Source organism: Chelmon rostratus, chromosome 4, assembly GCF_017976325.1.
Source record: "Chelmon rostratus isolate fCheRos1 chromosome 4, fCheRos1.pri, whole genome shotgun sequence".
Classification (NCBI taxonomy): Eukaryota; Metazoa; Chordata; class Actinopteri; order Chaetodontiformes; family Chaetodontidae; genus Chelmon; species Chelmon rostratus.
Window position 1 is genome coordinate 598,323 of NC_055661.1, and position 22,484 is coordinate 620,806.

General features: G+C 42.2%; 2 protein-coding genes across 3 annotated transcripts in view; both read right to left on the reverse strand.

The window, feature by feature from the left end:
- Window positions 1-11,506, reverse strand: part of lonp1 (lon peptidase 1, mitochondrial) — a 28,351-nt gene extending 16,845 nt beyond the window's left edge. For both annotated transcript variants that reach the window (XM_041935355.1, XM_041935356.1), the window contains exons 1-13: window positions 10,948-11,506; window positions 9,927-10,015; window positions 9,508-9,627; window positions 9,220-9,385; window positions 8,279-8,392; window positions 8,066-8,127; window positions 6,589-6,718; window positions 6,180-6,263; window positions 6,029-6,097; window positions 5,406-5,557; window positions 4,229-4,367; window positions 3,933-4,111; window positions 3,722-3,809 (exon numbers count right to left, since the gene is read on the reverse strand). In XM_041935355.1, coding sequence (XP_041791289.1) covers window positions 3,722-3,809; window positions 3,933-4,111; window positions 4,229-4,367; window positions 5,406-5,557; window positions 6,029-6,097; window positions 6,180-6,263; window positions 6,589-6,718; window positions 8,066-8,127; window positions 8,279-8,392; window positions 9,220-9,385; window positions 9,508-9,627; window positions 9,927-10,015; window positions 10,948-11,505 — 1,950 coding nt within the window. In that variant the 5' untranslated portion in view covers window position 11,506. The remainder of the gene's footprint in view (window positions 1-3,721; window positions 3,810-3,932; window positions 4,112-4,228; window positions 4,368-5,405; window positions 5,558-6,028; window positions 6,098-6,179; window positions 6,264-6,588; window positions 6,719-8,065; window positions 8,128-8,278; window positions 8,393-9,219; window positions 9,386-9,507; window positions 9,628-9,926; window positions 10,016-10,947) is intronic.
- A 1,400-nt stretch (window positions 11,507-12,906) lies between these two features.
- Window positions 12,907-20,883, reverse strand: LOC121605304 (radial spoke head protein 4 homolog A-like). Its single transcript, XM_041935175.1, has 7 exons — window positions 20,753-20,883; window positions 19,553-19,775; window positions 16,494-16,760; window positions 14,557-15,006; window positions 14,310-14,454; window positions 13,248-13,365; window positions 12,907-13,147 (listed from the first exon to the last, which is right to left on the reverse strand). The coding sequence occupies exons 1-7, from the start codon at window positions 20,857-20,859 to the stop codon at window positions 12,907-12,909; spliced, it is 1,551 nt and encodes a 516-aa protein (XP_041791109.1). The 5' UTR covers window positions 20,860-20,883.
- Window positions 20,884-22,484: the final 1,601 nt, after the last annotated feature.

Genomic DNA, 22,484 nt, shown 5'->3' on the forward strand with positions numbered 1-22,484 from the left:
ATTGGACTTCTGTGCTAGTCACAGTTTGTCCATAACGAACAACATGTTCAAGCATAAGGGTGTTCATCAGTGCACGTGGCACCAGGACACCCTAGGCCGGAGGTCAATGATCGACTTCGTAGTCGTGTCATCTGACCTTCGGCTGTATGTCTTGGACACTCGGGTGAAGAGAGGGGCTGAGCTGTCAACTGATCACCACCTGGTGGTGAGTTGGATCCGCTGGCGGAGGAGGAAGCTGGACAGACTTGGCAAGCCCAAACGGGTAGTGAGGGTCTGTTGGGAACGTCTAGCGGAACCCTCTGTCAGAGGGGTTTTCAACTCCCACCTCCGGGAGAGCTTTGACCAGATCCCGAGGGAGGTTGGAGACATTGAGTCCGAATGGACCATGTTCTCCACCTCCATTGTTGACGCAGCTGTTCGGAGCTGTGGCCGTAAGGTCTCTGGTGCCTGTCGTGGCGGCAATCCCCGAACCCGGTGGTGGACACCGGAAGTAAGGGATGCCGTCAAGCTGAAGAAGGAGTCCTATCGAGCCTGGTTGGTTCGTGGGACTCCTGAGGCAGCTGACAGTTACTGGCAGGCCAAGCGTGCTGCAGCCCGGGCAGTTGGGGAAGCAAAAACTCGGGTATGGGAAAAGTTCGGGGAGGCCATGGAGGAGGATTATCGGTCGGCCTCAAGGATATTCTGGCAAACCGTCCGGCGCCTCAGAAGGGGGAAGCAGTACCCTGCCAAGACTGCTTACAGAGGAGGTGGGGAGCTGTTGACTTCGACTGGGGATATTGTCGGGCGGTGGAAAGAATACTTTGAGGATCTCCTCAATCCCATTGCCACGCCTTCCGTAGAGGGAGCAGGGGCTGGGGACCCAGAGGCTGGCTCATCCATTACTCAGGCTGAGGTCACCGAGGTAGTTGGGAAGCTCCTCGGTGGCAAGGCACCGGGGGTGGATGAGATCCGCCCTGAGTACCTCAAGTCTCTGGATGTTGTGGGGCTGTCTTGGCTGACACGCCTCTGCAACATCGCGTGGCAGTTGGGGACAGTGCCCCTGGACTGGCAGACCGGGGTGGTGGTCCCTCTATTTAAGAAGGGGGACCGGAGGGTGTGCTCCAACTATAGGGGGATCACACTCCTCAGCCTCCCTGAAAAGTCTATTCCAGGGTACTGGAGAGGAGAATTCGGCCGATAGTCGAACCTTGGATTCAGGAGGAACAATGCGGTTTTCATCCTGGTCGTGGAACACTGGACCAGCTCTATACCCTCCACAGGGTGCTCGAGGGTTCATGGGAGTTTGCCCAACCAGTCCACATGTGTTTTGTGGATTTGGAGAAGGCATTCGACCGTGTCCCTCGTGGCATTCTGTGGGGGGTGCTTCGGGAGTATGGAGTCCGGGGCCCTCTACTACGGGCCGTCCGGTCTCTGTATGACCGGAGCAGGAGCTTGGTTCGCACTGCCGGCAGTAAGTCAGACTTGTTCCCAGTGCATGTTGGACTCTGGCAGGGCTGCCCTTTGTCACCGGTTCTGTTCATTATTTTTATGGACAGAATTTCTAGTTTGGGGACCACAGGATTTCATCTCTGCTTTTTGCGGATGATGTTGTCCTGTTGGCCTCTTCGAACCAGGACCTCGAGCATGTGTTGGGGCGGTTTGCAGCCGAGTGCGAAGCGGCTGGGATGAGAATCAGCACCTCCAAGTCCGAGGCCATGGTTCTCGACCGGAAAAGGGTGGCTTGCCCTCTCTGGGTTGGAGGAGAGATCCTGCCTCAAGTGGAGGAGTTTAAGTATCTTGGGGTCTTGTTCACGAGTGAGGGAAGGATGGAACGTGAGATTGACAGGCGGATCGGTGCGGCAGATGCAGTAATGCGGTCGTTGTACCGGTCCGTCGTGGTGAAGAAGGAGCTGAGCCGAAAGGCAAAGCTCTCTATTTACCGGTCAATCTACGTTCCTACCCTCACCTATGGTCATGAACTTTGGGTCATGACCGAAAGAACAAGATCTCTGATACAAGCGGCTGAAATGAGTTTCCTCCGCAGGGTGGCGGGGCGCTCCCTTAGAGATAGGGTGAGGAGCTCTGTCACTCGGGAGGAGCTCAGAGTAGAGCCGCCTCCACGTCGAGAGGAGCCAGCTGAGGTGGCTCGGGCATCTTTACCGGATGCCTCCTGGACGCCTTCCTGGGAGGGTGTTCCGGGCATGTCCCACCGGGAAGAGGCCCCGGGGAAGACCCAGGACACGCTGGAGGGACTATGTCACTCGGCTGGCCTGGGAACGCCTCGGGGTCCTCCCGGAAGAGCTGGAGGACGTGTCTGGGGAGAGGGAAGTCTGGGCATCCCTGCTTAGACTGCTGCCCCCGCGACCCGGCCCCGGATAAGCGGAAGACAATGGATGGATGGATGGATGGATGGTATAAATAGTCAATGAGTTCCTTAGCTCTTGAGAGATGTGAAAATGTACAGGGGACATTTGATCCAAGCTGCACTGACTTTGCGGGATACTGAGACATGGGGAAAGCAAAAGAACTGTTAAAGCATCTGCAAGAAAAGGTAGTTGTAATTTATAAATCAGGAAAATGATACACAAAAATATCTGGAGATTTAAAAATCAGTAGTATTCAATCTCTGACAAAGAAGTGATAAAACTAGGTGTTTGTTGATACCAAGATAAGGTCAGGTCAACAAACAAAGATTTCAGACAGACGTGCCACAAACATTGGTTGGGATGCAATGAAAAACAAGCAACTGCAAAAAAGTGACATGACTGTTTCAAGATGCACAATAAGGAGGTACTTTATACCATTTGGAATTATAAGACCAAAACTGAATTTCCTGTGCACAACCATAAACGCTATGTTTGGAGAGAAGTCAACACAGCCTCCAGTGATAGACACATAGACAGTGACAAAAAGAGGAGAGGATGCAGTTCATGCAAGACAACTCAAGAAACAACAGGACCTGGAGACTTTTTGCCAAGAGGAATGGGCAGCTTTACCACCTGAGAAAAAAAAAGCCTTATCCACGGCTATCACAAAAGCATCATTGATGCTAAAGGGGGTAATACATGGCATATAGTTTAATCTGAATCCCGTTAAAAATAAAAGAGAAGTATTTTTGGCTGATTGCTCATGAATGGTACACATCTTTCTGCCAGGGGTATGTACACGCACATGCACGCGTGCACACACGCACGCACACGCACGCACACACACACAAAGGTTTGGGCATTACTCTATTGTTCCTTTGCAAAACTCTGACGGTGAATTTTGTGTTGAGGACGCTGCCAAGTTTTTCTCCTGATGACTCTTCCATGAAGGTCATATTTGTGAATGAACTACTAGCTTTAGTTAAACTTGCCGATTTGTACATGAAGAATCTGTTCACTGCACTGAGGGGCGGCTGTGGTTGAGGAGGTAGAGCAGTCATAAGGTCGGTTGGTGGTTCAATCCCTAGTCGAAGTAGCGTTGGCCAAAATACTGAACCCCAAATCGCTCCCAATAGCTGTAACATTGCCTGTGAATGGTTATTGCTCCTGAAGAGCAGGTGACACTTTGCACGGTAGTCCATGCCACCAGTGTGTGAATGCTGGCTTGTATGGTCGATAATACATAAATGCAGTCAATTTACCATACAGTAAATACCACATCAGCAAACTTCCTCCAGTAATATTAATGTTGCTCTGATATAGATTTATATTGAACCCAGCAGACACAACTACAGGAGCAGCACAACTATACTGACCTCGTCTATTAGCACCAGAGGGTTCTCTGTCTTGGTTTTCTTCAGGCATTGAATAATCTTCCCAGGCATCGCTCCAACATATGTCCTCCTGAACACACATACCAACACATTTAAAAAAAAGTGATAATGGACTTTCAAAGCCAGTTCTGTGTGGAAATATTTTTTCCTCAGACAGACAGACAGAAAGACACAGCAGTATACACTTTCAGACCTGTGTCCCTTAATCTCAGCCACATCAGTCATGCCTCCCACGCTGAACCTGAAGTACTGTCTGTTGAGGGCTCTAGCTATGGAGCGGGCAATGGAGGTCTTTCCTACACCAGGAGGACCGTAGAAACACAGGATCTTCCCTTGGGTGGAGCCCCGCAGGTGGCTCACTGCTATGAATTCCTGCACAAAGACAGAGAGGAAGTCAGGTTCATGTCTACTGGAAAAAGCTCCACACGTTATTACAGGTAATTTTCAAGTTCTTCTGATTTTAAATGGTGTCTGTGTGCATTTGCTAACCAATATGCGTTTCTTAACATCATCCATTCCATAATGGTCTTCTTCCAGAACCTCTTTGGCTCTATCCAGTGATAAGTTCTCTTCACTGTTTGTACCCCAGGGCATGCTGGTCAGCCAGTCCAGGTAGTTCCGGGTCACACTGAAACACACTGTTACTGTAGTTGTTGTTCTTTCTTTATGTTTGTTGTACTGTATAGCAGAGCAGAAATGTTTGAAGTTTCCTCGGTGTAAAATGTGTTATATCACCAGAACTACCGGTGCATACAAAAGATAGAGCTTAGTAACACAGTACCATTGAAGTTACCTGTGGAGATTTCTGCTTAACAGAAAAGTTCTTTTTACATTAATTCAGTTTAATTCAGGTACATTCAGTGTTTCTTGTCAGACACACTGTGTGCATCTTTGCAGTCTAGCAAACCTGCTGATGGCATTTCCTTCTTCATAAAACATTTTTTGGAAATATCTTATATCTTGCTTGCTAGCAGCCGTCTTCCTCCCTGCTGTTTGCTGGCAGACTGGCATATTTGTATTTTACCATTGGGATAGTGTGAATCCAATGGTAGGTATCTGCATCATGTCACCTGGGTGCTTTTATGTGCATACGTATGAGTCCTTGTGCGTGTGAGAGAGCATGATACAAACAAAATGAGACTCACTAGTAAAACATTGCTGCGAGTGGTCAAAAACTCAGAAGGTGCCCTTAAATAAGGATAGTAAGGTCAATCACCAAGAGGAGACAAGAATTTAACTTGACCAGAGTTAATAGTTTACCACAGTAAAAAGGATACTAAGCATCATTGATTGATGAAACAAGACTCAGAATCATCTAATTGTAGCAACAGTTTAAGATCTGCAGGTTTAACAGATGATATGTACCGTCTATAGGTAAAGAGATCACAAGCTGCTGCAGTGACATCCATGCCACCTGCTGGCATGGGTGTTACAGTTTACTATTGTTTGCCCAAGAGGAAATCTCATGAAGGGTCAATAGTGGAAATGGATAATGTTCTGTGCAGCATGAATGTCCTCAAGAAATTGTGTTAAATTTTGACTTCCTCTTGCATAAGTGGAAATAAGTAAGCATGAATATAGCACTAGAAATGAAAATGTGACATTAGGAATAATTTTGCAGAGATCATGAATACCGTAACTAACAATACAGGTATACAATACCAACTTGAACTCTGAGGAGTGGTTGTCCAGCAGTCCCAATTTGTTCAGTTCTTCATTGATGACATCCATTATGTGCTGAGGGACAGTCCTCTCTTTCAGTCTCTCTCTAAACTTCTCCTCAATAGCTTCTTTGTCCTCTTTTTCCAGACCCAGCTCCTGAAAACCCACAGCCAAACACATTGTTTTAATGGGTCCACGTTCACAGCCCATTTTCTCAGACCAGCTGGAGCAGCTACTGACTAGTCTCTCTTCTGGGATCAGCCTCAGTAGTGGAAATCACAGCACAGCTCCTGTAAAAATACTATCACTATACTGTATCTTGTGACATAAAATATTTTACAACAGTAATACAAGTAGTAATCGCAATACTGTACAGTACAACAGCCTTTCAAAAAATACTGGAAAACCATATGTGGCAGCCCAGATGTCAGCTCTGGTGGACTGACACACTTTATCGGTTTAGGTGTCGCACATAAAAGAAAAGCACATTTTAAGCCCAAAGCATTCATAGATTTTCACATTTGCTGCAGGCCCCCATATAATTTGAGAGACAAAGGAGTGTTTTGCTGACAGACACAATAAGACAAACAGACTACATAGTCTAGTAGTCTACACAGCCTGCTCTACCTTCTTGATGATCTTCAGCTGCTCCTGCAGCAGGTACTTCCTGTGAGTCTGTTTGATCTTCTCTTCCACCTGCGAGCAAAGACAGATGAATGACTGAGGGTGATGAGCATAGTGGCTGGTTAAAGCTCATCTACGTTTGGTGACCGCTGACCTCTCGGCCCAGCCGCTGCTGCAGTTTACTCAGCTCATACTCCTTCTTCAGCAGAGAAAGAGCCTTGTAGAGACGCTTTGGGATCTGCAGAGACAAACAGCAATACCTTTATTGTTGTCTTAGTGCCTGTACTCTGAGCAATGACATCTAATCTAATCTAATAAAATATTTAGGGAAGGGTCTGCGTGCTATTTCTTATTAGAGGAGGGAAAGTTAACCAGAAGTCCATTTGCCAAATGAACTACTTAGTCCACATCTTTGAAGTCTTTTTGCTTGTAACCAAACAAACACTCGCAATGACGTTCATCTTTGTGTCGCTTGACTAGCTCTGTTAAAGACCACAGACAGCCACTTCCCTGAGCCCCACAGAGTAGATAAAGACAGGCCTTTAAGCATGCAGACTGCTCACATTGATCTCCTCCAGGACGTCCTGTAGTTCATGTGACTCTGCTCCTGTGAGAGCTGCTCCCATGTCGCTGAGGTAGATGGGATTATCAACCACTCTCTGACCAGCCTGCATCATCTGGAGGACCGACTCTCTGACACACACACAGGCACACACACACACACAGACACACATTTGAGAACACGTGTTTCAGCATCACAACATTTGAATTTCTTTCTGAGCCCTTTTCAGACTAATTAAAAATCATTTTGACTGCTTATTAAGCTGCTGCCTTAATGAATCATATGTTAACTTTCAACAGATTCTGAGCACAAAGAAAATGATTTTTGCAGTGCGATTTCATTTCAGTAAATCAGAATGAAAAATGCACTTTGGGTAAGATCCTGGATTTAGAGTTATGTAAATCTGTATAGCTTAAAAAAGAGGCACCTGGAGATGAACAAACTTTGTAAAATGAAGCTAAGTTCAAGTTAGGTGTTTATTTAGCCTTATGTCTCCCTCAGGCAACACACAACTGACATCACTGGTCGCAGACTTCAGTTGCAAATATCAAACATGTTTAAAAAAATCTTTATGTGAATGACTGGCAGCAACTGGATCTGATAAAAATCTGATCACACACTCTAGGAAGTCATTTAGAGTGTCAACACCAACTGACCCAGGCCTGCTTCAACTTGGTCTGATCAGTGGTAATGCCCAAATCATATTAAGAATTTGCTCAATAGTCATAATGTGTGTCTGTGCCTTTAGGCAGTTGCGTAGAGTACCACCAGCTGGAGGTAAACCAAAAGGGAGGGGGAAACTTTTTGTTTCAAAAGTTTTTAACACCAATATCCAATGCTATATTTCATTCTTAAATCTATGGATGTAACATGGTGCATGTGTGGTCTGTGCAGCATGTTCCATCCAACATCATATTATAATATGACCAAAACTGAGAGACTCATAGCCGAGATACTTCACATGCATGAACACAGGTCTGTTCTCTGTATAGTGGTTGATCAGTAAAAGAAAATCTAAAATGAAGTAAAATGAAGATGAAGAACAAAGGTGTAAAGATCTAGGGGCTCAGGAGGTAGAGTGGTCATCCACCTATCAGAAGGTCGGTGATTCGATCCCTGGCCTCGCCAGCCTACATGTCGAAGTATCCTGGGGCAATTTCCTGAACCCTAAATTGCTCCTGATGCTGTGCATCGGTGTGTGTTAATGCTCATAATGAGCAGGGGGGCACTAAGCTACCAAGTGTGAATGCAGGCTTGTGTTGTAAAAGCAACTAAACTAACTAATTATCTCAACTAATATAGAAAGCCATCAATGGAAACCTGTGATACAGGTTACATTTGTTTAACATAGAACTAGTAGTTGTCAAACATGGGTGGGATATAGTCTGAGTGTGATCTGCAAGCTGTACAATATAAATAAAAAACAAAACAAACAGGACGGATGGTGACAGATAAGTGACAGAAGTGTCAGAACTGACCTGTAAAGGGGGTTGAGTGCGATGATGTCCCTGATGGTCTTCACTATCTCTGCTGTCAATGCCTACAGAACACACGCAACACATCAACCAATGTTTCCTTTTTAGAAACGACCTCTGCCACAGAAGCAGAAAAAGTGTAAATTCAGTCACTTGTTCAAATTACCATCTTGCCACCCATCCACTGAGCTACATATTATAATGTGTGTTTTGTACCTTGACCTCCTCAGTGACAGTGAACTGTTCATGTTGAATGTTGTCCACTTCCACCATCAAAATGTTGGAGCAGGGCAGAGGCTGAAGCTCTGGAGTCAGGTCTGCTTCTGAAATCTGACCAAAAACAGTTCCATCAAAATGAAAATGAATACATTATATATACATAATACATTATGTGTTTGTGCGGTGTGTATATACACCCACATATACATATATACATATATACAGTACTGTGTGTGATTTAGGCAGGGGTAAAAATGCTGTAACCTAAGAATACTTTCAAAAATATACATAATTGATTATCTTTATCAATTTAAAAAATGCAAAGTGAGCAAACCAAAGAAAAATCTAAATCAAATCAATATGTAGTGTTACTACCCTTTGCCTTCAAACCAGCATCCATTCTTATAGGTATACTTGCACACAGTCAGAGGATGTTTCAGAATTATAGTCAGGTGTGTGATCACCAGGTTATACCAAACGCGTGCTAATGATCATCAATGCCTTAGTTAATACTGCACTTCAATGGAAAAAGAAACTAGGTGACATTAGCAAACCTTGTAATTTCGGGACCACTGGGATCTGAGGCCCCAGGGTGGTGGCCTACTTTGGTCGGTCACTATGTCTTGTGTCTTACCTTCAATTTGGGTTGCAGGTCATTCACTCAGTGTCCCAGTGTTTATTGAATAAATATACCTAAACAGAACCCAAGTCCAAATGTGTGCTGAGGTACTACCAACTGAGCTAGGAACTGGTTCAAACACAGAATCTTGAAAAACAAAATCATGGAGGTTCACAACCATGGATGGAGGTCCAAAAAATGATGATGGTGTTGATAAGTTGGACATTCTGCTTAAGTGTTTGTTTGAGTAATGCTTGAGGGCTATTGACTGATAGCATGTGTAGAAGGCTACAGGTCTAGTGCTAGTCTTGTTACAGACCGTATCCTCCAGCTGCTCTGTCAGAGAACCTGGTTGGTCCTTGCGGCTGCGTTTGGCTTTACGTCTCGGTGGAGGTTTGGGTTGGGACTCTGCCTCAGACTCTGACCCCACAGGGGACGTTGTTGCCTCCTCAAGCTCCACCTCCAGCTGTCTTGTGATCCGGATCCTAACAACAGAGAGTATACATATAATGTAGCAGAGGTCTACTAAAAGTACAGGTAAAAGTGTGCTATCACTACACCTTTTACCCAAAAATTCTCACCCATCAGTCCCAACAGCATTTCTAACCTGCGGTGTCCCATGACGATCATCCTCAGCTTGTCTCCCAGGTCCTGCATCTCATGAATCTGAACGAAGGTCCCTGTTGAGTAGATGGCATCTAGCGACTCCACCACATCTGATTCATTACTGCAAGAGACAGAAACACTTATTAATACCAAAATACGGACATAAACAGGATATCGTATGTCATGCTCTTAGGTTCTTTTTTCACTATCTGTGAACATAAAGTTTTATAATCAGGTAAAAAAAACAGTGAGATTAGTGAAGAGCACGTAAGCAAAGAATGAGTGAGAACAGATCTCCTTCTCAAGCCTGTATGAACCTGACTGTCAGTGATTCTAGCAGAGCAGAGCAGTGAGATATCATGTTAAATGGACTACATTTATATAGCGGTTTGTAGTCTACCTTCTAGTTATCAGACTTACTTATCATCTCTCTTCAAGAAGACTCCAGCATACGGCTGAGCCAGACGAACCTTCCTCCGCAACAGCTCCATCAATGACTTGTTCTTTACCTATCAGGAAGACAAACAAATAGCGGTCAACCAATACAAGTTTTTTAATGGCCGAGAGCAGTGCAACCATTGGCCAATATAAAAAACAACAATTTGATAATAATATCAAATGAGAAACAATTGTTGAAATTAAATTGACTTTTTTTAACACTAATATTGTTGTCTGCATTGTCTCTGTTTGGTCAAGTAGATCCACACTCAGTCTGCAGTGTAGTGCACTTATTTTAAATAAAAAAACGCATCAACTAAATAAATGTCCACAGGTAGTAAAAAAAACACTTTGTTAAAAAAAAGCGTATGAATGAAAGTTTTAGTGCACTTAAGAGCTGCATTTATAAGCAGAGAGCAGCATCTCCTTGTTTCTGACAGTGGATGAAAATTTGTAAACTTACATAAACAAATACAAAATAAATAATAACAATGTGTACAGTAGCACCCAGCAGCCAGAGAACATTTATGTAGTACTCTTCGCTTGAACACAGCCTGTAACACTGATGAAACGGAAGTCTAGCCTGAGCTGACATAGCACTGATGCCATCACTGTGACATCATCAGGGTTATTTTCTCAGACTTTTGACCTAGCCAAAAATGCTGTAGAGTAACATGATTGCCCATTACAGGCTTCCCATTAAAAAACGTGTTCTGACTATCTGTGTGTCTGCAGAGCTTTAATGTGGTGATGCAGTTTGGAGTCCAGTTTCAAACTGCCTCTACAGGGACAGTGCAACACACAATGACGAGATTCCCACAAACCAAATCATTTGCTTCATTAGCAAAACCAGGCAGAATTAATCTGAGCAGTAACACCAACTACAACCAATAACGCTATGACAGAAAAGAATCAGCCATGAGTTTTCCATCCAGAAATAAAAACAGTACTGTTCCGGTGTGGTTGCATCATCCTCGTGTCATTGACCATTACATCATCTCACCTCTATGATTTTGATGAAGCGGGGGAACACTGGGTTCCTGCTTACAGCGATCAGCGGCACATTGGGAAACACCTCCGGGACCATCATGGGGGTGAGAGCCGTCATCTGCGGTCCATTGTAAGACTCTCCCCCATCCCCTCCAGACTCTTCTCCCCCAGAGCCAGTACCTTCCCCGCCGTCCTCCCCGGAGAAGCCTGTGCCGCTCGCACGGTTCCCGAACATCCTGTCCACAATCATACATGGTCGAGAGGTCGGTGTGAGGAGACCGGTTTGGCCGCGGAGAACGGCCCCCACCCGCATCCACCGATGTGATCTGGCGGTCATTCTGCAGCCAGTTGTCACTGTTGCGCTGACTTGAATGTAAGAGAAGCGGTTGCTGCATGTTTTATGTGAGGTCCCGGTGCTGGTGTAGAGCCGTGGGGGCTGGAGGCGACTGAGAGCTGATGTGTCGGTCAGGTTGGACCGCCGGTACGCCCCGGTCCAGTTAGTTTTTACAACACAGGCCGAATTTCTGTGCAGCTGTCTCGCAGCGTTGAACATTTTCATGCAGGAGGCCATGTTGATCTGGAGCATTCTACGGCACGTGACCGATCTTCTTCCGTCAATCTTTGATGACGTAGCGTGACCGCAGCTTTAAAGCTACAGTTTTGATCTGTACCCTGGGAAGGTTCGAGAAACACCTTTTCTTTATTGTACTTTCCATTTTCAAATTAACTCAAGATCTGTTTTATATCAGTTACCACCCTACTTTTTATGACTTTAAAAAGGAATTGTGGTTTCTCACATGACATGAAAAGAATTAAATACATAAATCAAAATATTCAACTATTAACCTATTATTTTTTATAAGTGTTGTTTATGAATGTTTTTCTTCATGTATTTGGTAAATGGTAAATGGACTGTATTTATAGAGTGCTTTTCTAGTCTGATGACAACACAAGTCTGCATTTACCCATTCACACTACAAGGCTAGGCCATCTGCTCATTACAAGCTTTTAACCATTCATGCACACTCACACACCAATGGCACACCATCAGGAGCAATTTTGGGTTCAGCATCTCGCTGCAGGAAAATGACCATAAGCCATGCCACCCTGGCAATGTTTCACGAAGTTAATTTTTCTTAATTAATCCATGGAATGTATACATGCTATACTATTGCTCATTTACATAATCTTTTTACACAATTTCACACCCCACATTCTCAACAAAAAAGCAACATATTCAAATTCCTGTCAACAGTGCTTCCTTCATTAGATTGGAAAGAAACTCAGTGTGTATGTTCAGGACATAGCACAAGATATTCCCAGCGAGTTTAATCAGGATTCCTCAAAAGCATCTTGAGTTATGAGCAAATATGTGATAAGACATGCCCACTTGCAAAAAAATCAGTATGGCACTTCAGATTTTGATTGATAGTTGCTTTCTGAGCATGCACACCTAAATCGGTTAAATTCTGTCCACTGGGTTTTGAGATATACATTTTTGGTATCTATGGCGCCACATATGAGTCAGGCCCATAATATACCAGTAAGCTTATTCCCAAACAAGTTCAAGATTTGTACCAAGATTTATTAGTATTGCAGCCTTCATCCATTATGCTCCAAAGCTAGAACACCATCTTATTTTACATTCATTTTTTCATTCCGTCTTTTCTGTGTAATGTGTGTTCACTTGGTGCATGTGATTTCTTTCTTGTGAAGCACTTTGAGCTGCAAGTCCTGTATGAAAAGTGCTACATAGCAATTTTCGCAGACTTTTATTATTTGAGATAATGGGGTATATAAAAAAAACTGACTTGCCACTGCAAGCACTGCCTCATCTTCACACTACTGCCCTGTTCAGATATTTAATTTTGTCTGAATTTACAATAGCAATCCATGTTGCAGAGTAAACTGATTTATTTGTACGCTGACTTACAAATAAATACTAAATAGAATAAAGTATCTAACTGTTTTCTCAATAATCATCTTCCTCCTCTTCGTCTGTGTTCTCCTCCTCCTCCTCTCTCTCCTCCTGGGCAGCTTGCTGCTCCTCTAAAGACTCTTTTAGCGTCTGCTCTTCCTCCAGTGATGGGTCCAGGGCCTCAGTGATATCAGGTCCACTGGGATATTCTTTCTGCAGTAGTGGAGGGACAGGTGGGCTGTAGCCTTCGCCTTCATACTTAAGACCCCATCCAACATATATGTTCTCAAACCTCCTAAATTAAAGGACAGCACATGGTTGTTTGCAAATGACAACATTGCCTTACCATGAGAAATCAACACAGTAAGTCAGAATATTGTGATCTTTTCACTTACTTTCCACAAGCATATGCATATGCACCGGGCCAAAGGTTAGAACGCAGCACAGCTACTGCATGCTGAGAGGTGAGAGTCGAGGATATCTTTGAGGTCCAGGGAGGCCTGTTGAAAATTTCTGAAACATGCAAATATAATGTCATGAGTTCATCAACCAAAAAAAAATATTTGAAAAGATAATGAGGATGCTAATTTATATATTTACAGTATAACACTATAGCATAGTGTATGTGTATATAACATACTCAATAATATGAACAAAATTATTTGCCACTGGTGTCTGTGTTGATGGTGCTTGATTATTTTTAAACTTGTTACTACCGCGTGCCATGTGAACAATGAGCATGTTAACCATAGAAATGATGTGTTGGAAAACCAGGGCCTACTTTTATTAGCATCTGAGTTGCCTGAATTACAAGTCCTCCTCACCAACAGATCATAGACTGAAGAAAAGGGTGACGTAGAGAAATGATCTTAAAGCAAATTCAAGTTCAAAGTTTGAACATTCAGGATGGGAGAAAAAATAATGTTAATGATGTTAGCAAAATTTGCTATTTTAATTGTATCATATTGCTAACCATTCTATGACGACACCCTGTCCCATTTGGTTGCGTGATGAGAATATTGAATAATGAATAGAATAATGAATGCATACAGCCTGTAATGTATGGTGACGTTACAGATTGGTAGAAGGACTGGAGGCACTTATTTTGATACAGCACAGGCATGGCTCAAATTTGATGTTGATAGACAGAAGGTAGAGCAGTGATTGCATGCTGCCTGAAAGCACCACAACTTCACTATCATTATCTTTGATTGCTGTTCAATTCTAAAATATTGACGTGTTAAAGTTTTATCCCCTAACTTATCTTGATTTTGGCAGCTGGGCAGTCAGAGGACATAAATATTCAATATATCAAAGTGAAACTAGAAATGTATAGGAATTTAGAAGTTTTTTTTTTTTAAAGTGAGGGCAGCAAATCCCCCTGCCCCCAATGGAAATTACATCCTTGGTTACCCTTGAAGCCAATATTGGTTTGGCAGGAAAAGTCAAAGACTGACCTGCATCTTGGGAGAGGGGAGTCAGCAGAGGGGGTCCAACTTCTGGCTCAGGCTCATCAGGCTCCTCTTCCTTCTCCTCAGCTTCTCCTTCCTCATTAGAGTCTTCTCCTGGTTTCACAGCCATGTTCATCCAAGTACAGCGACCCTACAACAGTCCATATAATCAAAATAAATAAGCACATATAAGCACACATGTAAACACCAGCTGAGAAAATGGCCAAAGCACATGCTTTCATTGGACATGTACCTGCTGGAGGATGTGCTGAACATGATGCACCCAGGTGGACAAAGACTCAGCCATCTCAGCAACGGGAATACCCTCAAAGTCAGGATTAACTTCGTAGCTGTCCCGAGGTGTCTCATCTTCCTCATCACCTTCCTCCTCCCCAGCCTGCAAGAAGCCCTGGGGGCTGACCTGTGTGCCAGCAGAGATCCGAGCAATCTGTGCTCTCAGATAGTTGGCTTCGTTCCCGGGGAAAGGTGGATGGCTCAGAACTGGTGTGCCCAGCCTCCCCGTGAAGAATTTACGGATTTGGCGAGCAACAGTGATTTGTGCAGGACTGACCGAAGGGAGCTTTACCCAAGGAAGACCAGGCTCTTTGCACACATAGTAAACAAACTTGTTAGCACCTGTCCCTATGGCCTCCTTTGGCAGCACTGGTAGGGGTTTATAGGTTGACTGAGGAAGTGGATCCATCTGTAAACAAAGGCGCCAGAATAACTATTCATAGACAATTCATTTAACTAATTTAACTTGAAAAGACAAAAGACGTTGTTTGACAGTACAAACAATAAATAAATAAAATATACAATAAAGGTAGATTCTTAAGACTCTGAAGTTCTAAGTATTTTTAAATCTGTCAGTGTCATAATTTCTAACTGTCACGATTGGCAGCCTCCTCCTGCCTGCTTCCTTGTGTTTCTTGTTTGTTCCTTCACTCTCTTCCTGTTAGTGTGTCTCTGTCTGTGTAAAATGTACATAAACAGAATACAATCATTTGCAAATAAACTGTTTACCAACAACGGTTTCACAAAGTGTTCCTTAACACGTGTAGTAATACCCCTTATACAATTGTGTTTCAAAGAGTGGTGAACCTTCCCCCATCCTTGTAAAATACCAAGGAAAGATCTGCTTCATATGGTCAAATTACATTAAAAAATTAGTAATACACCTTCCTGATAAGAACTAAATTGGTATTAGCCTGTGCAATATTTATCCCTGCTTTATAGTTAATATTGAATGAATAAATTAGCAATTGCTGGAGTACCCCTTTCGTCAGTTCTCAAACAGAAACCCATATTCAGATAATGACACTCAAATAGACAGGGCCAGAATGAACAAATGAAGTACCCTAGTAGCTGAATAGTGCATGCCAGATAACTCAGGTTGGGAGCCTTTGTTATATGCCATACCACCGTCTCTCCCCACCTTGTTTCACTATCAACTGTCCAACGGTAAATTCCGGGGGGTGGGGAAAGCCATATTTTAAAAAAACTGAGGGGTTGTCTTACCTGTACTATAGGATGAACACTAATTCCATCCTTACAAGGGTCGTGTTGTACTCACCACTCTGCTGCTCTCACTTTTTCTAATTAAATCTTTTTGTCCAAATTGACTGAAGTGTATTGAACATCCCTGTAGGCTTGATGCCTTAAATCTGTAGACAAATCCTTTTCAACTAAAGTAAAAAGAGTAGTGGTCAAGCAATTTTATTTTATTTTATTTTTCCCCTCTCTCCAATGGCCAAAACTGTGGGATCTGTTTCTACTCCTTTTTCCCCATTGTTTCTGTTTCTGACTTGTCAAGCAATCAAGACTCACCTGTCTCCAGTCTTCAGTAAGGATTGGATTTGACACTCTGGTTGCTTCTGAGAGCTCCAGGTTCTATGATTTTTTTTTTTTTTTTTTTTGTCCACACAGTCTTTCCACACAGATTAATTAAAACAACTGACTTTCTCTGGTCTTAACTTGCACAAATACAAAATAAAAATAAACATGTTAGTGTACACAGTAATACCCAGCAGTGTCTCTTTTTGGTCCCAATAAACAATGTATTCACTTGAACACGCAACATTTGAAAATAAATGTGCTTTGCTCTGATGTCTGGAAATTAAAATTTGCTACAGGGGTTCTCTCTGCAGTTGAGGTAAATAAAGACCCCTGCTTTTTTTCCTATCCCCTCACCTCATTCTCCTGAGCCTCTCTCTCTTCTTCTTCTTCAGTGACCTGCTCCTCCTCTTCCTCCCCCTCTCTGTACTCAGCTTCAGCAACAATATAGCTGCTCTCTGTCCCCAGAATCTTCCCCCACAGTCGGCAGTGCAGCAGCGCCTGTGACTCAACAAGCTGCTTGAGTGCAAGGAAGACCCTCTGCATCTCCTCTCTGCCCAGACCCACTCCAGCCTGCTCCAGGAAGAAGCCAATCTCACTCACATTAGGAAGAGCTGTTTCCATCTGATTAAGACAAAAGTGTTAAAATATGTAAATTCAGCTCCATAAACTTCTGTGACTAATATCAACAAAATGATATATTTTCAGGTGAATAGGCTTGTAGGCAACATAATTAACAGGTTTTATAAGATCATCTGAACACTACATCAGTGTACCAGCAAGAATCCTGAGAAAAGACTGAATATCAAAAAACATCGTTTAAGAACACCAGACCAAAACACAGCACTGACTGGGATGATGTCAAAGGTCATTGACCAGGAGCCAGCGGACTGGGGAAAGATCAAGGACATTCACATGTGGAGAAGTGGCTCCACAAAACAGCTTTTTCTTCTGTTAAAGAAACAAAGTGGAGTCCACAGCTTAGAGGCATGTGCCTATACTCATAGAATACTCATTACAGTATGTACTGTAACTAACAATCTATTTCATATAGGCTTCACCGTCTAAGGCTACTGCTAAAGGGATAGGGGCGAAGCAGAATTTCGTCCATGCCACAAAAGACAAATAATAATCACTCTTACAAAACACTCAGTACAGAATGAGTCACAGAAAACTGAGACATCCTCGACCTAGTCTTATTTGTTGGAAAGTCAAAGAGCACAGTCTGGTAATCTGAATATGTTTCACAGCTGAGTTGTTGTACTTTAAGAAAACATGCTCTGGATGTATTATGTGCTATATATATTTGTAGACATCTGTGGATGTTGGTTATTACATATGAGGTGGGCCTTGTATGGGTCTGTACCCAAGAAGCCTTAGTGTAATGATCTTAACATCATAACGATCTACCTTACAGGCATACGCACAAGAATTTTGGCAAAAAAATACAGTCTAAAATGTCAATTTTGAGTCACAACTCATTTCCAAAAAAAGTTGGGACACTGTGTAAATGTAAATAGAATCAATCAATTTGTGATGATTTACAAAACACTGAAACCCCTTATTTAATTGAAAATAGCAACAACATAACAACATATCAAAAGCCAGCATCTGTGATGGCATAGGAGTGCATCAGCGCGCATGATAAGGGTAACCTACGTATTTGTGACAGCACCATTAATGCTTAACAATATATACAGTTTGAAGCAACATATGCTGCCAAGTAGACGTGTTTTTCAGGGAAGGCCTTGATTACTTCAGCAAAACAATGCCAAATGACATTCTGCATGTATTACAACAACAGTCCTAAACTGGTGCTGACTTGTCACCCACTGAAAATGTTTAGTACATTATAAAACATAAAATATAAAAGGAGACCAAGTACTTTTGAGCAGCTGAAATTGTACATCAAGCAAGAATGGGAAAACATTCCACTTTCAAAATGTTTGGTCTCCACAAATCCCAAACACAGTGTTGTTAAAGATGAGGTGATGCAACAGAGTGGTAAACATGACCCCAACTTTTTGGAACGTGTTGCTGGCATCAAATTCTTAATGAGGAAATCAATAGCACTTTGTGCTATTTTCAATTGAATAGGGGGGTTCAATGTTTTATAAATGATCACAGTCTGTTTCTATTTACATTTTACACATGTCCCAACTGTTTTGGAAACAGGGTTGTAAATCAGGACCTGTCTGGTCAAAGAACATGTAAACAAGATTATGTATGACCAGCTGTCACATATCATAGTTTTTGACACCTGCCACATAGTGGCGCCACCCGAGATGTTTTCAATGTTGTGGTGGCACACACTGGGGAAGAACTCTGTAGACAAAACATGGCTTTACAGCTCCTCAATGCTGAGGAAGAATTGCAATTAGTTGTAAACTTGTAAATACTCCTGTAAATGCTTGTTCACAGTTATACAACCCCTATAAAGAGTATTTGGAACAACCAATGTACTCCAATGAAAGGAAGGATAAATATCATGGGAAAAAACATTGATTCTGCTGACAAAACCTTACTTAGGCTACCCTAAGTAAATGTAAATTTCTCCTCCTGTTTTTGACACATTTAAAAATGAATAGGCCAGCTTGTAAAAGCCTTTTTCATCAACCACGACTGTGACCATGTCCCCACAAACTCACATAGGCACACTGGCTTGCCGTTTACTTCTGCAAAATAGATATCTTTTATTCATTATCATGAAGTGCGACACATTGCATCTACTTGTTTTGTTTTGTTGACAGGCACCATGATGCATTGATGTGATAGCAAGTGCTTTGTGGGTGCTATGTTCAGGGACAACTTGGAATAAGTAGTCCAGTCAAGATCAAATGGTCTCAGTTTCCCACCCCTTCTTTACAGCGAGGCACAGCAGCCCCCAGTCACATCCTCAGGAGAACACTACCCATACAAAGTCCAGCCATATACTAGATTTCGACCTAGTCTTGGTTCTTGTCCTTTAATCACACACAGGCCCAAAATGCACACACGCTTGCACATTCCCCATAGACATACACCAATTGTTGTGGAGAGATGTCAGTGATTGGGATGCCACACAGCGCCCCGAGCAGTTAAGGGTTAAGGAGTTAAGAGTTTGGTGATTTGCTACCAGTGTCCAGGAGGTACACTGACACCTTTTAGCTACCAGTCCACTCTCTGCAACGACTGATCCGTGCTGAAATTGAATCGGCAAACCTCCAGTTTCCAAGCGAAGTCCCCAAGGACCTCTGCTGTCCAAAACAGTCAATACAGTGCTGTTCAGATAACACTGATATCTAACCTGGCCTCATTAGACGTCTTAAAAAATTTTCACCCTCAATTAAATGTTACATAAGCAAGTCAAAATGCTTACATATCTTTTCCCCTACAAAAAAAAACAAATGTGCAGTGTGGATGTATGTAGCCAATACCAGTTCCACCTCCTGGTCAGTCTCTTCTGGCCGAGAAAACAGAAGGCACTGCTGCTCAGCAAGCATCTCAGCAGCTGTCGTCTGTGGAAGGTCTCGCAGGGTGATCTGCTTGTCTTCAAATAAACCCCGCTTCACATCACGGCTCATATCCTCAATTTCATCCACCACATTTCGTGGATGCACATCCATGACCTTTATCAGCAACCGACTGAGATGGTCATAGCTGGAACATTAAAGATAAACATCAGTGAAGCATCCTGCATGTTTGCCCATCTGTTGATCATTTTAGCGAATGTCCACCCAGAAAAGTTATTCACACATAAATTTACGATGGTACAGAAGACAGGCATTTTCTGTAGAAAGTGGTGACATGGCTTCTTCAGGTTTTGTATTATGATTGCACATTGATTTCTGTTAATGTTGTTGTAAAACCAAATGAATAAAGTTGTGAAAAAAGAGTCATTGCAGGGATTGCAGACCTTTATAGGACATGCTCTTAGCCCCAATAGCCCCGCTTTCATGAAATTATTTAAGAGTAATAGTCTATACAACGATTGAGGTATTCAGTGTCAGAGAGCAAATACGTAGTTTGACACCAAAAAAAAAAAAAAACATGACTATTTCTATTTCCACTTTCATGAAACTGATGTCATTATCAAAAATCATTTGAACAGCTCAATAAACTACGGCTACAACTACGGATCCACTGAAGGCTTTGTTCAACCATATAAACTAGGGTAGTTTTGCCATGTTGTGTATATCTCAGCAGCAGGTTTCCTGATTCATCAGAACAAGTTTGCTAAGAAAAAACTGGGACAGTACATTAAGTGTAACATTGGTGTTGAAATGATTAGGTTAGTCAATTAATTGATCAATCAAGAAAAATTAACACCAGAAAAAATAAAAAGATAAATGTTTGCCATTAAACCTAAACAACAATGCTCAACATTTGCTGTTGTTTCTCAAACGTGATCATTGCTGTTTTCAATGTTAACTCTAGCTATATGTTTGAGGAGGCTCATGTTTTAAGATAATTAGCTTAGCTAAAATTATCCGGATAATTCCGGATTCTTCTCGGAACAGGCTGTTTGCTATTATGTTATATTACGTTAAACTAAACATTAGTACTATTAACAGCTTCTAATCTTGCAGCTAATCGGCTGCTAATATACTAACTCTATAATTCACACAGTTACTTACAGGTTTACGTTGTTTCCCGTGTTGTTTTTCAACAAAAACGCTTTGAATGAGGCTGCTGCCTGAAGTATCTGTTGATTTCCGTCTTGGTTTCTGGTTGAAGTGTCCATCGTTCTTCACGCGAGTTAATTTAATGTGTTTCCACACTGCTGCCTTTGAGATAGAGACAGACAAAGTGTAGCTACAAGACGGGCAAAGACGTTCAAAACTCCTCCGTATCAAGCATTCAAAATGTAGTCACAGTGTCGTTGAGACACAGTGGTAGTGTGTACCCAACTTCACCTGTTGCTATGGTAACTGCAACAGTGGTTGCTAGTCCCTCTGAAAGAAACAGACACAGAACAACAAAAAACAATGGAAGTATATATACTTATTATGATTATTGTTATTATTGTGTTTCTAGATATATATATATATATAGAAACACAATAATAACAATAATCATAATAATAATACATTTATTATGTATTGTCCAGCTGAAAAATACAGGGAAAGTGGTATGTACCATACAGGTGTGAAAAGAATAATGTGTTTATAAAAAAAAAAAAAAAAACAGAAAAGAAAATAAAAAACCTCATAGAGGCAAAACAGAAAGTGTTCAGACAGGTACACAGATTCCAAGGCTTACAAGAAGCAAAAAAATAAACATTCATAGAAAGACCTGAAACCAGTGCAGCAGCATAAGCCACATCCCCATTGTCACTAGAGTCTATATTAAAAGGCCCAAACCTTACAGCAGAAATAAATGTTTACAATCTGGTACAAAAAACGGTTTTGGTTGCTATCACTTCTTTCACAGTCTGCTTTCTTGGTCTGCTTCTGGCAGTAGAATGCCTTACCAAAGAGGTCAATAACTGCAGCATTACTTGTAGCATAGAGCTTGATTGTTTTCGCCATCATTGTATGCATAAGTCCTTGACTGTGTGTTCTTCCGTTTGTCTGGAGATGTTTCGAGCTCTGGCCATCCAATGAAGTTTATTGAGCACTCAGCCAGGCATCTGTCTTCCGACTCTCGCAAAGGAAGAATGCAATGGCTATTGTCAACACCTTTCCTGGCCTGCTCTCTCCCATCTTTCTCTCCCTGTAGCATGGCAAATGAGTTTCTGCCCATTCATAACAAAACTGTAATACCCACACCCTGAAAATATTATATAACAATACATATCAATTGCCTTGTTTACGTTGCACAATTGACCAACCTTGGCTTCAGCTGAGCCTTTGTTTGTATTCATTAATATGTGAGTAATTATGACCATAGAACTGCAAGAAAAATATCAATGCATACATTTTGTAAATCAATGATGGAAGTACTACTCAGATATTTTACCTTAGTAAAAGTAACAATACCAGTGTAAATACTGTTACAAGTAAGTATGATGATGATGAAGGTGGTGGAGACCTCTCACACATGGCTCCAAAATCTTACAGGTGTTGAATTTGGTTGAGTTATTTGACTGAAGGCCACAGAATATGATTCCCATAATTTTCATTCTCATCAAACAATTCAGTGAGCCCTCTGTAGAGGCATCTGTATTATGTTGCTGTTTCTCTACCTATTTATTTTAAAATTTTCCTTTAATGTGCTTAATGTGTCTCAATGTGTACAAAACATTAACTGTGATAGCTGTCACTAATAGAAAAAGTAAGATTTGCAAATGTGCTAATAAAAATCTCTACCAAATTGCTTCTCAGTGAACTTGAACTGTAGGGCTGAAGGAATAACAAAGCTTATGAG